Source organism: Miniopterus schreibersii (assembly GCF_964146895.1).
Source record: "Miniopterus schreibersii genome assembly, chromosome: 4".
Classification (NCBI taxonomy): Eukaryota; Metazoa; Chordata; class Mammalia; order Chiroptera; family Miniopteridae; genus Miniopterus; species Miniopterus schreibersii.
Window position 1 is genome coordinate 45,768,754 of NC_138105.1, and position 14,737 is coordinate 45,783,490.

The 14,737-nt window shown below is 40.3% G+C and overlaps 1 protein-coding gene and 1 long non-coding RNA gene across 3 annotated transcripts in view; one reads left to right on the forward strand and one right to left on the reverse strand.

Moving 5' to 3' along the window:
- The window catches only part of GATB (glutamyl-tRNA amidotransferase subunit B), a 70,721-nt gene extending 63,184 nt beyond the window's left edge, over positions 1 to 7,537 (reverse strand). For both annotated transcript variants that reach the window (XM_081134049.1, XM_081134050.1), the window contains exons 1-2: positions 7,347 to 7,537; positions 5,041 to 5,191 (exon numbers count right to left, since the gene is read on the reverse strand). In XM_081134049.1, coding sequence (XP_080990175.1) covers positions 5,041 to 5,191; positions 7,347 to 7,522 — 327 coding nt within the window. In that variant the 5' untranslated portion in view covers positions 7,523 to 7,537. The remainder of the gene's footprint in view (positions 1 to 5,040; positions 5,192 to 7,346) is intronic.
- LOC308555680 lies at positions 7,240 to 11,302 on the forward strand. Its single transcript, XR_013998579.1, has 3 exons — positions 7,240 to 7,738; positions 8,264 to 8,426; positions 9,562 to 11,302. It is a non-coding gene; the product is annotated as an uncharacterized lncRNA (long non-coding RNA).
- The last annotated feature ends 3,435 nt before the right edge of the window (positions 11,303 to 14,737 follow it).

Here is a 14,737-nt window from a genome sequence, read left to right on the forward strand (position 1 = left end):
AATAAAATATTACAGGCAAGTATCTTGAAATAATCTATAATGAAAAGTAGCCACTACCACCACTCTCCCTTGCCATTCCTGTTCCCTGGCAGCAACCACCTTCAGATCTTTGAGATGTCTTGTCTGGTATCTACCTTCCTATTTTTAAATAACATGCTGTGCCAGGGGACCTTTGGAAAATCCATCACCTGCTTCCCAAGGCTCATGGCCATTTGTATTGTGACAATCCTTCCTTAATCTGGGAAAAAGACAGACTTGATAAACTGTTCCAGTGACACAGTGTTCTCGTTTTGAGTACATGGAGCCAAGACTCAGCCCATTCCATTGCCATGAGATCATTTATGTTAGTTACAAGGTGAGGTATTTTGTAATACTTTTATACCCTGTCTCATGAAAATTTACCAATGCTTGCTACTTTACTATATTTCTATTCAAGAACAAAATACACCACCCCTATGTGCAACAACTCGATAAGCTGAGTTACACTGAAGTTGAAAAAGTCAGGTTGGTAGGCTGGTCGGTCACTTTACCCCCAGGGGAAAAAGGGAAACCCACCACATGCATGAGGTCAGGTGCGAATGATTGAGAATGTGGATGAGCTTATTCCTCCTAAGAACAGGACAGGGTGGGAGTTAACAGGCGGCAGATGGGTGCGTCTGTCACTGTTTGGACTCTAGGAAGAAAGAAAAACTTCACCAGCAGAAGGCTGAGGGTCCAGTAGAGGTAATACGTGATTATTAGTATTATCTTCATATAAAATTTTTACAAGCTTTGTTGAAAACTTTTGACTCTTGAGAGTTCTAAATCTTTCACTCATTGCCTTATTTAAAAAAAAATAAAAAGCAAAAAGAAATAAAAGCCAAAAAACAAAAACAAAAACCAATCAACCACCTTAGGACCTAAAAGGAAGCAGCCTCCTTCATCTGTGGCCAAAAATGTTCCTAAAGCATATTCTTACATTACTTTTTTCTTGTTTTATCAATTTAGACCATGACTTCTAGTTATGGTAGAAAAGAATTTAGTTCTTTTATTTCCCAACATCCCAGTTATATCAGTTTTTGTTAAATCAGTAGTTGGTGCCATTATTATTATTATTATTACATAAGTATGTTTTCTGCTGAGCTGTTAAGTATACTATGTCTACATTTTCTTTCTTGAAGTTATGTTTTTCCTGCAGTTAACAGGTCTCTCTTTTCTTTTTTTTAGGAGGGAGGGAGAGGGAGAAAGAGAGAGACAGAAACATTGATGTGAGAGAGACACATAGATTGGTTGCCTTTTGCACATGCCCTGACCCGGACCAGAGAATGAATCTGCAACCCAGGTACATGCCCTTGGCTGGGAATCAAACCCAAGACCCTTCGGTCCTCGGGCCAATGCTCTAACCACTGGCCACACCGGCCAGGGCCGTAAAATCTCTTTTCTACACAAACATTAGATATCTGCTATTCGTACCCCACCTCCCTTGTTTCTTGAAACCTCCCCTCCCATAGGGCCCTCTGGGCCTGTTGCAGAGCTGGCAGTCTGGAACCTCTCCCTTACTCCAGTAGGTTCCCGTGATAATGAAAATTTTTTGAGAATCTGCCTGTCTGAAAATATCATTATTTTACTGTCACACTTGATTTATATAGTGCTGGGTACAGAATTCTAGGTTAGAATGATTTTTTTCCCTAAGATTTTTTTTTTTTAAGGCACTGTTTCCTTCTCTTCTAGCTCTAAGTGCTGCTTTTAAGAAGTTTGATGCATAGACATATGCATAACCCATGGACACACACAATAGTGACGTGATGGTCTGGGAAGACGGGTAGGAGTGGGGAGAGGGGGTCAATAGCGGGGAAGGGAACAGCTGTAATATTTTCAACAATAAAGATAAATTTTTAAAAAAGTCTGATGCCTTTCTGATTCCTTGCCCTTTGCATGTGACCTTTCATTACTTCTCTGTAAGTTCTAGTATCTAATCTTCACCCCTGGCATTCCTACACTTCATGATGACATGCCTGCCTACGAGACTATTTTTACTCCTTGCTCTGGGTTGTTGGCAGGCCCTTTCCATTTGGAGACATGTCTCCTTCAGTTCTGGGAAATTAATCTGTGTTATTTGTTTGAGAGTTTCCTTTTGTCTATTTTCTCTCTCCTGGAACTCCTATTAATCAAATGTTGGACATCCTGGATTGATCCTCTCATTTTCTTTTCCCCCCTATTGTCCAATTCCTTGTATGTGTGTTATACTTCCTGGAAGACTTTCCTGACTCATCTTCTATTTCTTTGGATTGGGGGGGCCACCATAATTTTAAGTTCTAAGAGATCATTTTTACTCACTGTTCGTTTTTAAAAAGTAGCACCATGTTCTTAGTTTAGGGATGCAGTTACCTTCTCTTATCTCTGTGAGGGTATTTATAAAAGCTTTTACTTTTTAAAGTATTCTTTTACCTTGTGCATTATCTATTGCCTCTTACTTTAGTTTTCCTTTTATTTTTGGCTTTGTCCATTATGTTGGAGAATTTTTTCAAATGTCCGGAGGTTTTTGGCTGTCAATTTATGTTTAAAAGTAAGGTACGAAAATGTTGATTCAAAGTTCTATGTAAAATATCCAGGGCTTGTTGTCGGGTGACCTTCATTCTAGGACAGTTGGATGAAGAGGTAGCTTTCTTACCAAGAGCCCTCTACCTTCACCCCCAATTTTTCCTTCTAGGGACATATCATTTTCAAACAAGTTTCTGCAGATTCCTGCTTGGGGGAAGAGGGGAAGAGAGTTGGCGATACCAGGTCACTTGAGCTCCTCAAACAGGGAAGGTAAAAGGACTGGGTAGGCCCTGAAGTTAAGAATGCAGAAACTCTCTGACAGCACTGCCTTTTAATCTGCCTGGCATCTTCAGGAGGAGTGTGTCACCAGCTGAATTTCTCCCTAACCTATAGGTTTCTGTGGGGTGGTACAGCTGCAGAGGGTCAGGGAGAGGACCTCAGGTCTAACTGCTCTGTGTCCAGGCTGAATTAATCCCTTTGTTTTTCTCCATCTGGCTTTCTACAATACCTGAAGTTTCCATCTTGACCCTTTCTGAGGTTGCATAAGGCATATCATCTCATTTCTCACTAGTGTCTCTTTCTGCAGGCATTCTGTCCCTGTCTTGGGTTACAGTGAACCCTGCTCTGCTAAGTCAGGTCCTCCTCCATCTACCATTTCTCATGTACTCTTGTCTTCTCTCCTATTCTCTTGGAAGTTTATAACTTTTAAATTCTTCTATCATTATTTCAGTAGGGTTTTGTTGTGGTGGGGAGAGAGACAGATTAAATGTGTATGTTCAATTTACCATATTAATTAAATGCCCCTGTAATTGACCTTTCTTCATTGGCTCCTTTTCATTAGCATTTAAAAAAAATTATTTTACTGCAGCAAGAACATGTAACGTAAGATCTACCCTCTTAAAACACATTTTTCAGTGTATAATAGGTTACTGTTAACTATAATTCATGAGCACTTAAACATTCTTAAGCCTCTTCAATATTAAGGAAATCAGGACTAATAAAAATTTTCCCTTGATGCAATGTCTCCTTACACCTACTGCATTCTCTTTTCCTTCCTAGCCAAACTTCCTTAAACAGTGGTTCACACTCTCTTACCTCTTCCTCACCACTCCCGAATTTCCCAATATACTGCCACTACCTTCTACCCCATCACTACACTGAACCCATACATTTATAACTGAAAAATTGCCTCTTTTCAGACAAAACAATCTCTCCATAGACAGATACTCTGAGCCGGAGGGAAGGACAGACAGACAGCCTATACCTGTCTTCCCCCAGAGTGACCCAACAGAAAATAAAGGTAACCTTAGATATTTGTCTGCAGTGATGGGGGTTCTCCATGACAAAAAGCACAAGTAGAGGGAAATCCATGGAAAAAGTCCTGAGAAAGAGAAACTGCCCCAATACAACCAAAGCCCTGGGTACAGCAGACACAGAGGAGGCACCGCTCACAACTTTCCACTCTGGGCATGACTCTGAGAAAAGTAAACCTCTGTTCCTACAAGCCTGCCAGTGCTCAGTTCAATCAGCTTTCACTGGTATTTAAATGTTAGAGAGTATGGAATGCACCCATGATAATCCTCCCATCCCCCATCACCACCATATATACATATTCCCTCCAAAAATAGCAGGAAACACCACCTCCAGTTGATGCTGTATGTCCTGGACAGACTATGAGCCATTTATTAGCACCAACAGCCACACTGTTCCTTCCATCTTTTTCTTTGAAATTCAGCCACCTCTATGAAAGTATATGCTAAAAATCCCGATGATGAGTACACTGGACCCAATCATTCTTCAGGCTTAAGTAAAAGTGAGGAGATAAATGAGTAATTAATGTATATTGTGGTTGGTTTTCTTCTTCATTTTGACCACTTCTTAATTTTCAACAACCACAATCATCATTGACCTTATACTGTAATATCATGTGATATATATGCTGTTGCTGCCTTTAACCGGAGTCCTCTTCCTTCATTTATCTGCCTAACTCCCATCTGGCTTCTCAGATAGCTCAGATACCAACTCTTCCAACATTCTTTCTTACCCAACCATAATCCTACCCCAATTTCTCATAATAGTCCTTCTGTTACTGAATTAAAAGCCCCTCCTCTGGGTTCCAAAGCCATGCTCTACCTATCACCTTCACAGGAGTGATCACACAGCGCTCTATTTGTTTATTAAGACACACCTCCCCATACAGTCTTTGACCTCAAAGGCAAGGATCATCGCTCATTTTTATTTTCCAGTTTATAGCACAGTTTCTGGTATTTAGTAGACGTTCTAAAATGTGTGTGAAATGAGTGAATAAACATATGAATAAACAGATGATATTTAGACTTTAAAACAGAATTATAGAGATGGGTCTTTCAAAAACATTTAGTCTGTCCTACTTCATCCAAACTTCCCTAGACAAGTATTTCCTAAGAGCTGTGACAAGATATTAAAACAAAGAAATCATTATCTATGTTCAATAAAACATAAACACTTTCTAATGTAAAGAGGGTTAAATAAAAACCTTACCGGCAAAGTTCCAGGCAGAGATGCATCAAAAAAAGATACTAAAGAATTCGGAGGTGCTGCAAAGAGGACTTGAGATCCAGAGAAGAGTTTTGAGTTGGAGGAAATTTGGGCATGAATTTCCAAACCTACCACAGCTGTCCATTCATGTTCACTAAAGAGAAAGATATAATGGTTAAATAGTTAGATCTGTCACCACACATAAATTTCTATGAGCCTACACCACAAATGTTAATTTCTTATTTGTGCTTTCAACTTATTTAAATTTTATTTCCTTACATTAAAAAATGTGTCATTTTGTATTAGTGATTAAATGGAAAACAATTCATAATGAACACCTACAAGACCAACAAAATAAAATTCATTTACAATGTGGCATAGAGTTCACTGTACAAACAGTAAGGTGACAGAGAAAGGAACAATTAGACATCTTAAAACAATTTACAAATGGTGGTGCCTGCTTGGCTGACTTCAGTGAAAAACAGCCTTCTCTAAATTAACTGTCTTTTATCAATTAATCACTCAGCAAATGAAGAAAGCTGTTGTTTCAAATATTTTTAGAATTGTCAGAATTCTACTAGAGAAATAATGGTAAGTAAACAGTTGCACATCTCATTATTTAAAAAGGGAAAGTCTCAGTTATGTTTTGAATTCATTTTATAATAATGGCTTGCAAGTAAAATGATCAGTGACATGGATGTCATCAATCACTATTAAATAACACTCTCCTGGGAATTTTGTGAACAGGAAAACATTAAACCATCAGATCTGGCATTTTTTTCTGGTCTCCAAATCACTTTCAGTTCCCAAGATCTAGTTTCAGGTTCTTTTGCTTGTTTCTTATGCTTGATTGCTCTCAAATCTACGAAGCTGTTAAATGCTATAGTCTCTCTTAGCTGGCCACTTCTCTGATGAACGTTCCATATACAGGTCTCTCCAGGTTCTTATAAGTGTCCCTCTGAAACTCAGATATCCTGGACAATTTGCAGATAGCCTATTCACACATACTCTTTCCATATTTTGTCGGTTCCTATCCTGCTCTTCTACCACGCAATTTTCTATGTTATCTAGGTTTTTGTTTACATGTTTTGGATTTTGTTTTAATCATTTCAACACATGAAGTTCTATGTCTATAGTATTGTAAGAAAATTAATTCCTTCTTTTTACAGTTTGGAAGCATAGCCTATAATTGAGAGGAATTAAATGATCACTTTGTTAGGAATTCTACGTTTCCTTAAAACATTATTCAAAGTAATTTTGCAGTTTCATTACATGAGAGAAAAAATACTTTCCATTGACAGTGAGATGATCTAATTTATGAAAAGTATAGAAATTGAATGCTTCTGGACACTTTCCCTCTCTGTTCCTCCAACTGAAAAGCAAAAGTAATGCCAACCTATCTCAAAGGATTAACAGAATATTAGACATGAGCCTTATATTTATGTATTTAAAAAGAAATTGTTTTAAGTCTTATACAGTGAAGTATAAACAGCTGTTCAGAGGATATCTAGCAAAATAAGCTAAGCTCTCTACACAACCAAAGGAAAGATTTCTTGTATTGGCTGCATCCCCTTAGGTCCAGACATACATGTTCAACATGAAAGCCTCCACAGATGGGTGGTGTTTCCTGACTAATGACATTAAGCCGCCCCTATCCAGAGCTTGTAGGTAAAGGCTCCCTTTCTACCTCTACAACACTGCTAGCCCATAGGAGCGCTAAATGTCAGCTAGATAAGACCCCGCTTCCAGTGTCAGACCCCACTGCTGGAACTGTTAGTAAGGGGACTGACTCCACTCTTCTGTCTGTGCAACTTTTGATTCAAGAAAACACCGGCGGCCCCGGCCGGCGTCGCTCAGTGGTTGGTAGAGCGTGGGCCGCGCACCGAAGGGGAGACGGTTCGATTCGATTCCCGGTCAAGGGAACATGCCTCGGTGGCAGGCCCCATCCAAGGCCCTGGTCTGGGTGCCTGCGGGAGGCAACCAATCTTGTCTCTCTCACGTCGAAGTTTCCCACCCCCGCCCTTCCACTCTCTTAAAAAACGGAAAAAATATCCTCGGCTGAGGATTAACAAAAAAATAAAAACACCTGCGATTTACACGTGCGAATTGCCCCAATACACCGTGTATCTATTTGAGGAGAGCGGTTTATGTGTGGAGGCGGGGCTCACAGAGGGCAAATTTCAGGGCTGCCAACACCCTCCCGCTCAACAAAACGTCTAAACTGAAGGTTGGGCTGAGCGGCCATCATCTCCCCGGTCCCGCAGTTGCACCTCACACTGGAGTAGGCAGTATGGTATGAAATCGTATACCCTTTCCTCGGCTTCTGGGCCGTGCTGAGGGGCTGCTGAGCAACTGAGCTCTGTCCCCTTTTCCCGCTGGACCTGGACCCAGTCGGAGCCCCTCTTCCGTGGCGAGAATCGCGGGCAATGCATGCTAAAGCCCAACGCCTTGCAGGACCGCACCAACGCATCACGGGCGCCGCCATCGCCCCTCCGGCGTCCCGGTCAGGTGACGCAGCCTCCCTCCGCCGCGAGGCTCTCTGGGAAGCGTAGTTCTAGAACTGTGTAAACCGCTATAGGCCGCGGCCGGAAGACTTCTACTCCCGGCGAGCACTGCGAGTCGAAGGCGGCCGGATCCCTGGCTGGGACCGGAGGGAAGGAGAAATAGAGGAGAGCGTGGGCGGGTTTCCGGGTCGGCAAAGGTGACGCCTCCTAGGGGGGGTTGGCGAGGTTCGTGGCTGTGAGCGCGTGTATTGTGTTTGAGTGAGAGCAGGTGGTGAGGGGCAGCCAAAGCTGAGAAATCTGGCCGGCGTTTTATATCCCTGTAACCTTTCGAGCTGAAGTCAATGACCTTGACATATCTTGAAGACTTCCTAATCTCCCAAACCCGCTCCGTTATTTTCTCTGTCTACTGCCCCACGTCACACGCCAATTTGTGCATTAAGGCAACAAATAATTTGCATGCCTGCTCTATGCCGGGCACAGTTCCTAGGCCCTGGGGATGCAGCAGTGAGCAGGACAGTATGCTCATGGAGCTTATACACTTGGGAGAGGCGGCATACAGAAAAGCTAACAAATGAGATACAGTACTTTCAAATGCAGGTGTTAAGGTGTTATATTTAAGCAGCGGTGCTTGGAGACAAACAGACCGAGGCTGAGCCTTCTAGTGCATTTTAACTTGCAGGCCTAACTCGTTTTATTGCACTTTGCTCCATTGCACTTCACAGGTGTTCAAGGGAAAGCAAGACCCTCCATGAGCAAAAAGATGAGGCTCACTGGGGTACTCCACTTCACTATGGTAGTCTGGAACCCAAACCTACAGTATTTCTGAGGTGAGCCTGTGCTTGCTTTATTATGGTGGCCTGGAACCGAACCTGCAGTGTCTCCAAGGTATGCCTGTATTCTCCTTTATGTTCTTGGCCAGTATTTGAAACGGTCTTCTTATATGCAAGGAAGCTTGATAGCAGATACCATCATCCCAGCTGACTTCCTTTATTTTCCTGCTAGGAAACTCATACCCCTTGTTGAAATTACCATTGATCTCTCGCATTTGCGCACACAATTTAGAATAGCCATTCAGCCATTCTCTGTTATGTCACCCTGTTTTAATTCTCCACGTAGTGCTTATGAACATCTGATGTTTTTTTGAGAATTGGTCTTATTCAGCACAGTATTACTAGAGTACACAGTAGGCCCCTCACAAATACTTGTTGAATGAAGTAGCACAGTGTGGAGAATGCATTGGACAAAGGGTGGTGGGGGTGCTCTTTTTTAGGAGGGAGATGATGAAATTGTGTGGTGGTGGAGGCCAAGAGAAATTGACCTATGTGAGACAACTTGAGAAAGTAAGATTGAAGGACTTGCTGGTGGATTGGATATGATGGTGGAGGGCTAGGTGGGGGTCAAGTAACTCCTAGATTTCTGGCTTGTACAGCTGGATGAGTGATGGAGTTATTTACAGATAAGGAAACTAGAAAAGAAAAGGGTTTGCAGAAAAATATGAGTTTGGTTGCCTTAGAGACATACAAGAGGAGAAGTCAAGTAGGTATCTTTGATGCCTAACTGCATATGGAGCAGGGGAAAAGCTGCGTAGTCTGCATACTTCATACTGATAGATTTTCAGTTATTGATCAATAAATAACCTATTAGTTAGACAACTGTAACCTATAATATATTCCCATTAATACTCCTGTACAGTTATGATATTATGCAATTTAATTCCTTCACAGAGCCAATTTTAGTTACTGTCCTTAAAATTGTCATTATTTACTTTTTCTATCAATTTTACTTTTTCACCCATTATCATTGATCCAAATTGCTATACCAGAAGTATTTTCACATGACCAAAAATGAAAATGAGAGAAATGACAGAGACTGCAAAGTAGAGATGGAGATTTGTTCCAAAATTTATCTTTAATTATTGCCCTTTGTATCATGTTCAGCTCATTCTTTAGATCATTCAATAGTTTCTCTCTGTATTTCCCACCTTTACTCTAGGTAAACTCGCTTTCTCTTTCTCATTTAGCTCCTCAGGTCTTTCTGGCCCAGACTTGGGGTCAGGAAGTTCCACTTCTGATAGGACTACGGAGGAGAGAGAATCCTGTATCTAAGAAGTGAGCATGGGCATCCTTAAGCCAAAAGGAAAGGGAGCGCCTTGCTACCTTACCACTGGTGGTCAGCATGCTTAGGAGGGAATTCACAGCCTAATGAGAAGAGTTGGGGTGTTTTTGAAAACCCCTCATAAGAGACTGCAACACAATGACAATCCTAATTTTATGGACAAAATGCACTGTAATGGAAACTCATCTTTGTTTAAGAAGCAGTATAATGCAGTGATAGCATATCACTTCAAAGACTCCCACCCCACCACTAGAGGGAGAGAAAATCCTATGCATGTAAGTGTATTTGATTCCTTTCACAAATGGAAACCTTCCAGTTCATTGCATATTGCACAGCCCTTTCAAAATCCCACAAGAGTTAATGGCTCCCTTCTCCCTGCTAGGTTCTCTGTCATTTCCAGAAATGCCCAATGGTTTCCTCATGCGTGATCTCGTGTGTAGGAGTGCACTGTTTTCCAAGCATGCCTACTCTCTTGCTCCTTAGCTAGTGGGGTGCTGCCACTGAACCTCCTACCATAGGACTGTTTCGTGCCTTCCTTCTGCATGCCAAATCTGATATCTGTCAGAACTCTTACTGACAGACAGCTTTCTACCTGAGAGAGCTATTTTGGTTCCACCGAAAAGGTGGCTGTCATCTGGAAGACACAAAGATTTTCATTTTCAAGAAGCTCAAAAAGGTAGGACAGGGTTTCTAGCAAAAACATTTTCTTTGGGAGAGTTTCTCAGCTCTTATTTTGTTCATGTAATTGACACAGTACAAATAAATTTAGAACAAGTTTTTTAAAAGAGATGTAAACCAGAGCTGAACTTCAAGTTGTTATTTATAAACGGCAGTAGTTAGGAAGTGTGTCTAAAATACCATGTTTTGTTTTGTTTAGTATTCTTCAGAGAGTCTTTTAATGTCAGAGTTGGAATGCACTGGCTTGCCTCTGTGTTTGACTTAAAATCCCCAGGTATCTATAGGAACACATTGATTTCTGAACACGCATCATTTTCCTCAAAGTCTAAGTTGTGTTAAATTGTCATCACTCCCTTTCTCATCCTTTCACTGGTTTGAATGGGGGTATGATGTGAAAACATGGTATTCTAGGATTTATAATATCTTCAGTTAACCTGGATACAATACGAGGGACTGATACAAGTGGTTCAGTGTTTCCTTTTTTTTTTTTTAATGAAGTAAACTATTTTAATGGAAACATTAAAATTTCAAGCAAAATTAAAAAGGAGATAGTTTCAATTATTTATTTTAATAGTGTATCATGGCAGTGTATCTAAAAATCTATTTGGCCCTGCCGGCATGGCTCAGTGGCTGAGTGTCGACCCATGAACCTGTATGTCGAAGTTAGATTCCCATTCAGGGCACATGCCCAGGTTGAGGGCTCGACCCCCAGCAGGGGGCATGTAGGAGGCGGGCAATCAGTGACCACCTTTCATCATTGATGTTTCTATCTCTCCCTCTCCTTTCCTTTCTCTGAAATCAATAAAAACATATATTTTTTTTTTTAAAATGTATTTGTATACAACTTTGAACCTTAAAATTGTGTTAACCTATCCTTTAATAAACTATGTTTGTCCTGTGGAAACAAAGGCAGGCCTTTAAGGATGTGTAGCAGACTAATAAACAGAATGCCCCTTGCAGTCTAACAGAGCTGGATGTGAATGCTTACTTTAGTGTTTCTATTGGTTCTGAAACTGTAGCACCCATCCTGCTGTCTTGACATTCTATGCCATGTGGGGAGGGAGCAAGGGTAGCTGGGTTAGTATAAATTCTCTTAGAAAAGAGGGGAAAACCCCACTTAAGGTGATGTACATATGAGAAAAATGGACAGCAAAAATTTCCACATAGGAAGAACAGTGGCACTGGAGGAAGCCCTGTTTTTGAAAAAGCATTCTAAAAACATAAAGTTCCTTCTTAGAAAAACCACATTTTAAGACCCAGTTAAGTGTTATTATGGGAAGAAGAAAGGCTGGGAGTACGTGCATGCTGGGCAGTGGAGAAAACAGTATTCATTTCCTTTTATTTTACCACAAAGTCTTGATTCTGATAAAGTACTGATGTGGAGGGAACAATCTCTTCCTCTAGAAGATTGCTGTGGGGCAGAGAAGTCTGTAACCTTTTCTTCTTTCCAAGACAGGGAACAGAGTGCCCTGTCCAATGTCTTTGTAGAGATGGAGTGCCATCTGGGGACGATGAGGCCAGTGCATGGCTGCTATTAGATTTGGCCAACCCAAATCTAACTGTAATCTCTCCACATCTTGGCTTCTTCAGTCTGGTCTCAAGGGATGGTTTGCTGTTTTTCCAGGCCTTTTCTTTTCTAGAAATCTGGAAGCAAACCAGAATGATGTGTAAGAAAGAAGTTCTACTTGTATGCATCCCCATGACTCACCACTTGCTTGAAAGAAGATACTCCTCAGTCAAAAGAAGGGAGTCACAGAACATGGTAAGCTGTGTCCCTGTAGGCTCTGTGTAGCATGTGGTCAGGTCCCTGCTATGCACTAGGAAGCTCTAACCTTTGTGTTTGGGAATTGGGTATTTGGCCTTGAAAGTTAAGGAGTTTGTACACACACACATACACACTTCTAAGTAGTATCTTATTTTGGAATAGTACACAAATAATGATTGAGAGCCTTTAGATTTCAGAACAGATGCTGTTTTTGTATGTCAGATGGTTCTGATGATTTTAAGTCTTTTGAGGAGCAAAAGTCTGACATTAAAGAACCACACCAGCAAGACCCACCTTTCCCTCAGTGAATGAACTCCTACTTACTTGACAGTGTATCAGAATCCACTGGAGTGGAACAGAAGAGAACAGAAAGGCTTATCTTACACATCATGCCAGGTAATCGGTGTCCTTACCTGTGAGTATCTGAACTGGAATCTCTGTATCTGTGCTGCCCTTGAACCTAGAATGGATGGTTTGCACAAAGCAATAAAGGCTGAAATCTCATTGGTGGTAGAGCCTTCAGGGCTCACCACCATTTAACATATGGCTGTTGAGAGGAAATTTAGTGCTCCGTGAAGAGATGCCACATTGAATTAAAAATCAAGCAGCTCAATTTAAACACATTAGCAATTAAGCGTTACAGCTACTGAGATAAATGCAAAGAAAGAGACAGAAAAAAGTTCCCAGTGACTCATGAATACTAATTTGGGAGGGAGAGACCAGCACAGACATTATTCATGTCTCCTTGGAGCCTGACTCTAGATTCTAATTCAATAAGACTTGATAACTTGACCCAACAGTGATTTCAAGTTGATGTTGATTTCACACTTAGACCAGCTTTGCTACTAAAAGGCATTTTCACTTCTCTCACGTGCAATAAAAATGAAAAGAAATGATGTTAAGAATAGGACTGGATATGGTGTTTTTCAAAAGGCAAGAGAAAGAAAGATTATCTAAAATGTCACACTAGCAAATAATGGCCCATGTAGCCTAATTTCTATCAGTGTTCATTCTCTAAAGCTGTTACCTTTATTTTGGTTGCCATAGTACACTGGTATCTCTGGGAAACATTTTGCAGTGATTCAGAACCCATGACTTAAAAAAATGTATTTAGATTTATTAAATAAATGCAGTACCTTTTGTTTGCCCCACCAAAACTCACATCATCTCATGAAATGTTCTCACAATTTATGAGGGTCTGCTTGACATTTCACAACCTCTCAGTTAGTGTCCTTAGCAGATGTCAAAATGAAGAATCTTGAGTTTAGGAAAGAAAATATTTGTCTTGCTTAGTTTTCTAGACCGGCAACCATTTAGATGCCTGCGGCCTTTCTCTTGGGATCTATGACAGGAGAACATTAGCTGCTATGTAACAACCTCCCTTAAAGAAATTCTGTTTACTGGAACAGTAGCTCACTTCCCCAAGGAAGACCAAGAATATTTTGCTTTTGGCCTACATTATTTATTATCTTCTTCTAGAAATGTCAAGTAGACTTATCCTTATGCCCTTGTGTTCTCTTTACCCAACAGAGAACTAAGGTGTTACTTATTTCAGAGTGATAGTATCCTTTTGCATTGGTTCTGTTGTGCAATGGATCATATGAACTCTGCTCTCACTGTGTAAGTAATAGTTGTTGTCCATGGAGTTGAAAAATATAACCGAGTATGTGTTTTTTGTTGGATTTCTATGGTACCATTGAATCAAATATTGTGTTTACTCTTTCTTTTTTCAAAAAATGCTATTACTTATTTTCAGTTGTCAAGACACAGCAAACTTGGAAGTGGTAATTTTTACTCTGTCTGGAATGTAATGTGGCAAGACAGGCCAAATTATGGAAAATCAATTAGTTTCTGTTAATAAGAGTCCTGTGTCCAAGGTCCTGTTCTGTCTCTACTTCTGTATATAGCTAAAGTCTGCTCCTCTTCAAAGGGAGTCTTAGGAGAGTCCCACCCAAAGCTTATTTTTCTAGAGCAAAAACCAGATAAGATCCAGCATTTAATCTTTGTTAATTAGCATAGAGGCAGAAATGATCACTTTACTTCCTATGTTTTTAAACTACATACTCTTGAAAGAGCAGTTAACATTCACTTTCTGAGGCCTCAAATTGCCCAAACCACAACTTCTAAATGATACTATTGTGCTTTTTGATATAAGATAAAAACTATAAGTTTTCCCAGGCATGTGGTTTCACATAAATCTCATCTATGTCAATAACTCTTCTCTGTTATCCCCGGTATAAAATCAACTAATAAGTTCAATTGAACAAATATATCTACGCCTGAAGTTTTCATTACTTTATAATTTTATTTTTTCATAGGCTTACGGTTGAACATGCTTTTCTGCCAAGGTAAACATTGCCCCCAAATTTCCCCTTGCTTTTCTTTTTTATATGTTTTTAAATGGAGAGCTTTTGTTTCAAAGATTCATTTTGATGTCAGATCACTCCTTTATTACACCTAGAGAAACCACAAAGATCTAAAGACCAAGTGTATATTTTTAAAGGAAAACAACATTTATTGCTGATTTCAGAATATTAGTGATTTCATTTTCTCCACTATAGATCAGGGCAACCATAATCAACAAAATCTTCAATTAACATCAACCTGCATTTAAAATAAAGCGCAGGTGGAGAAGAAT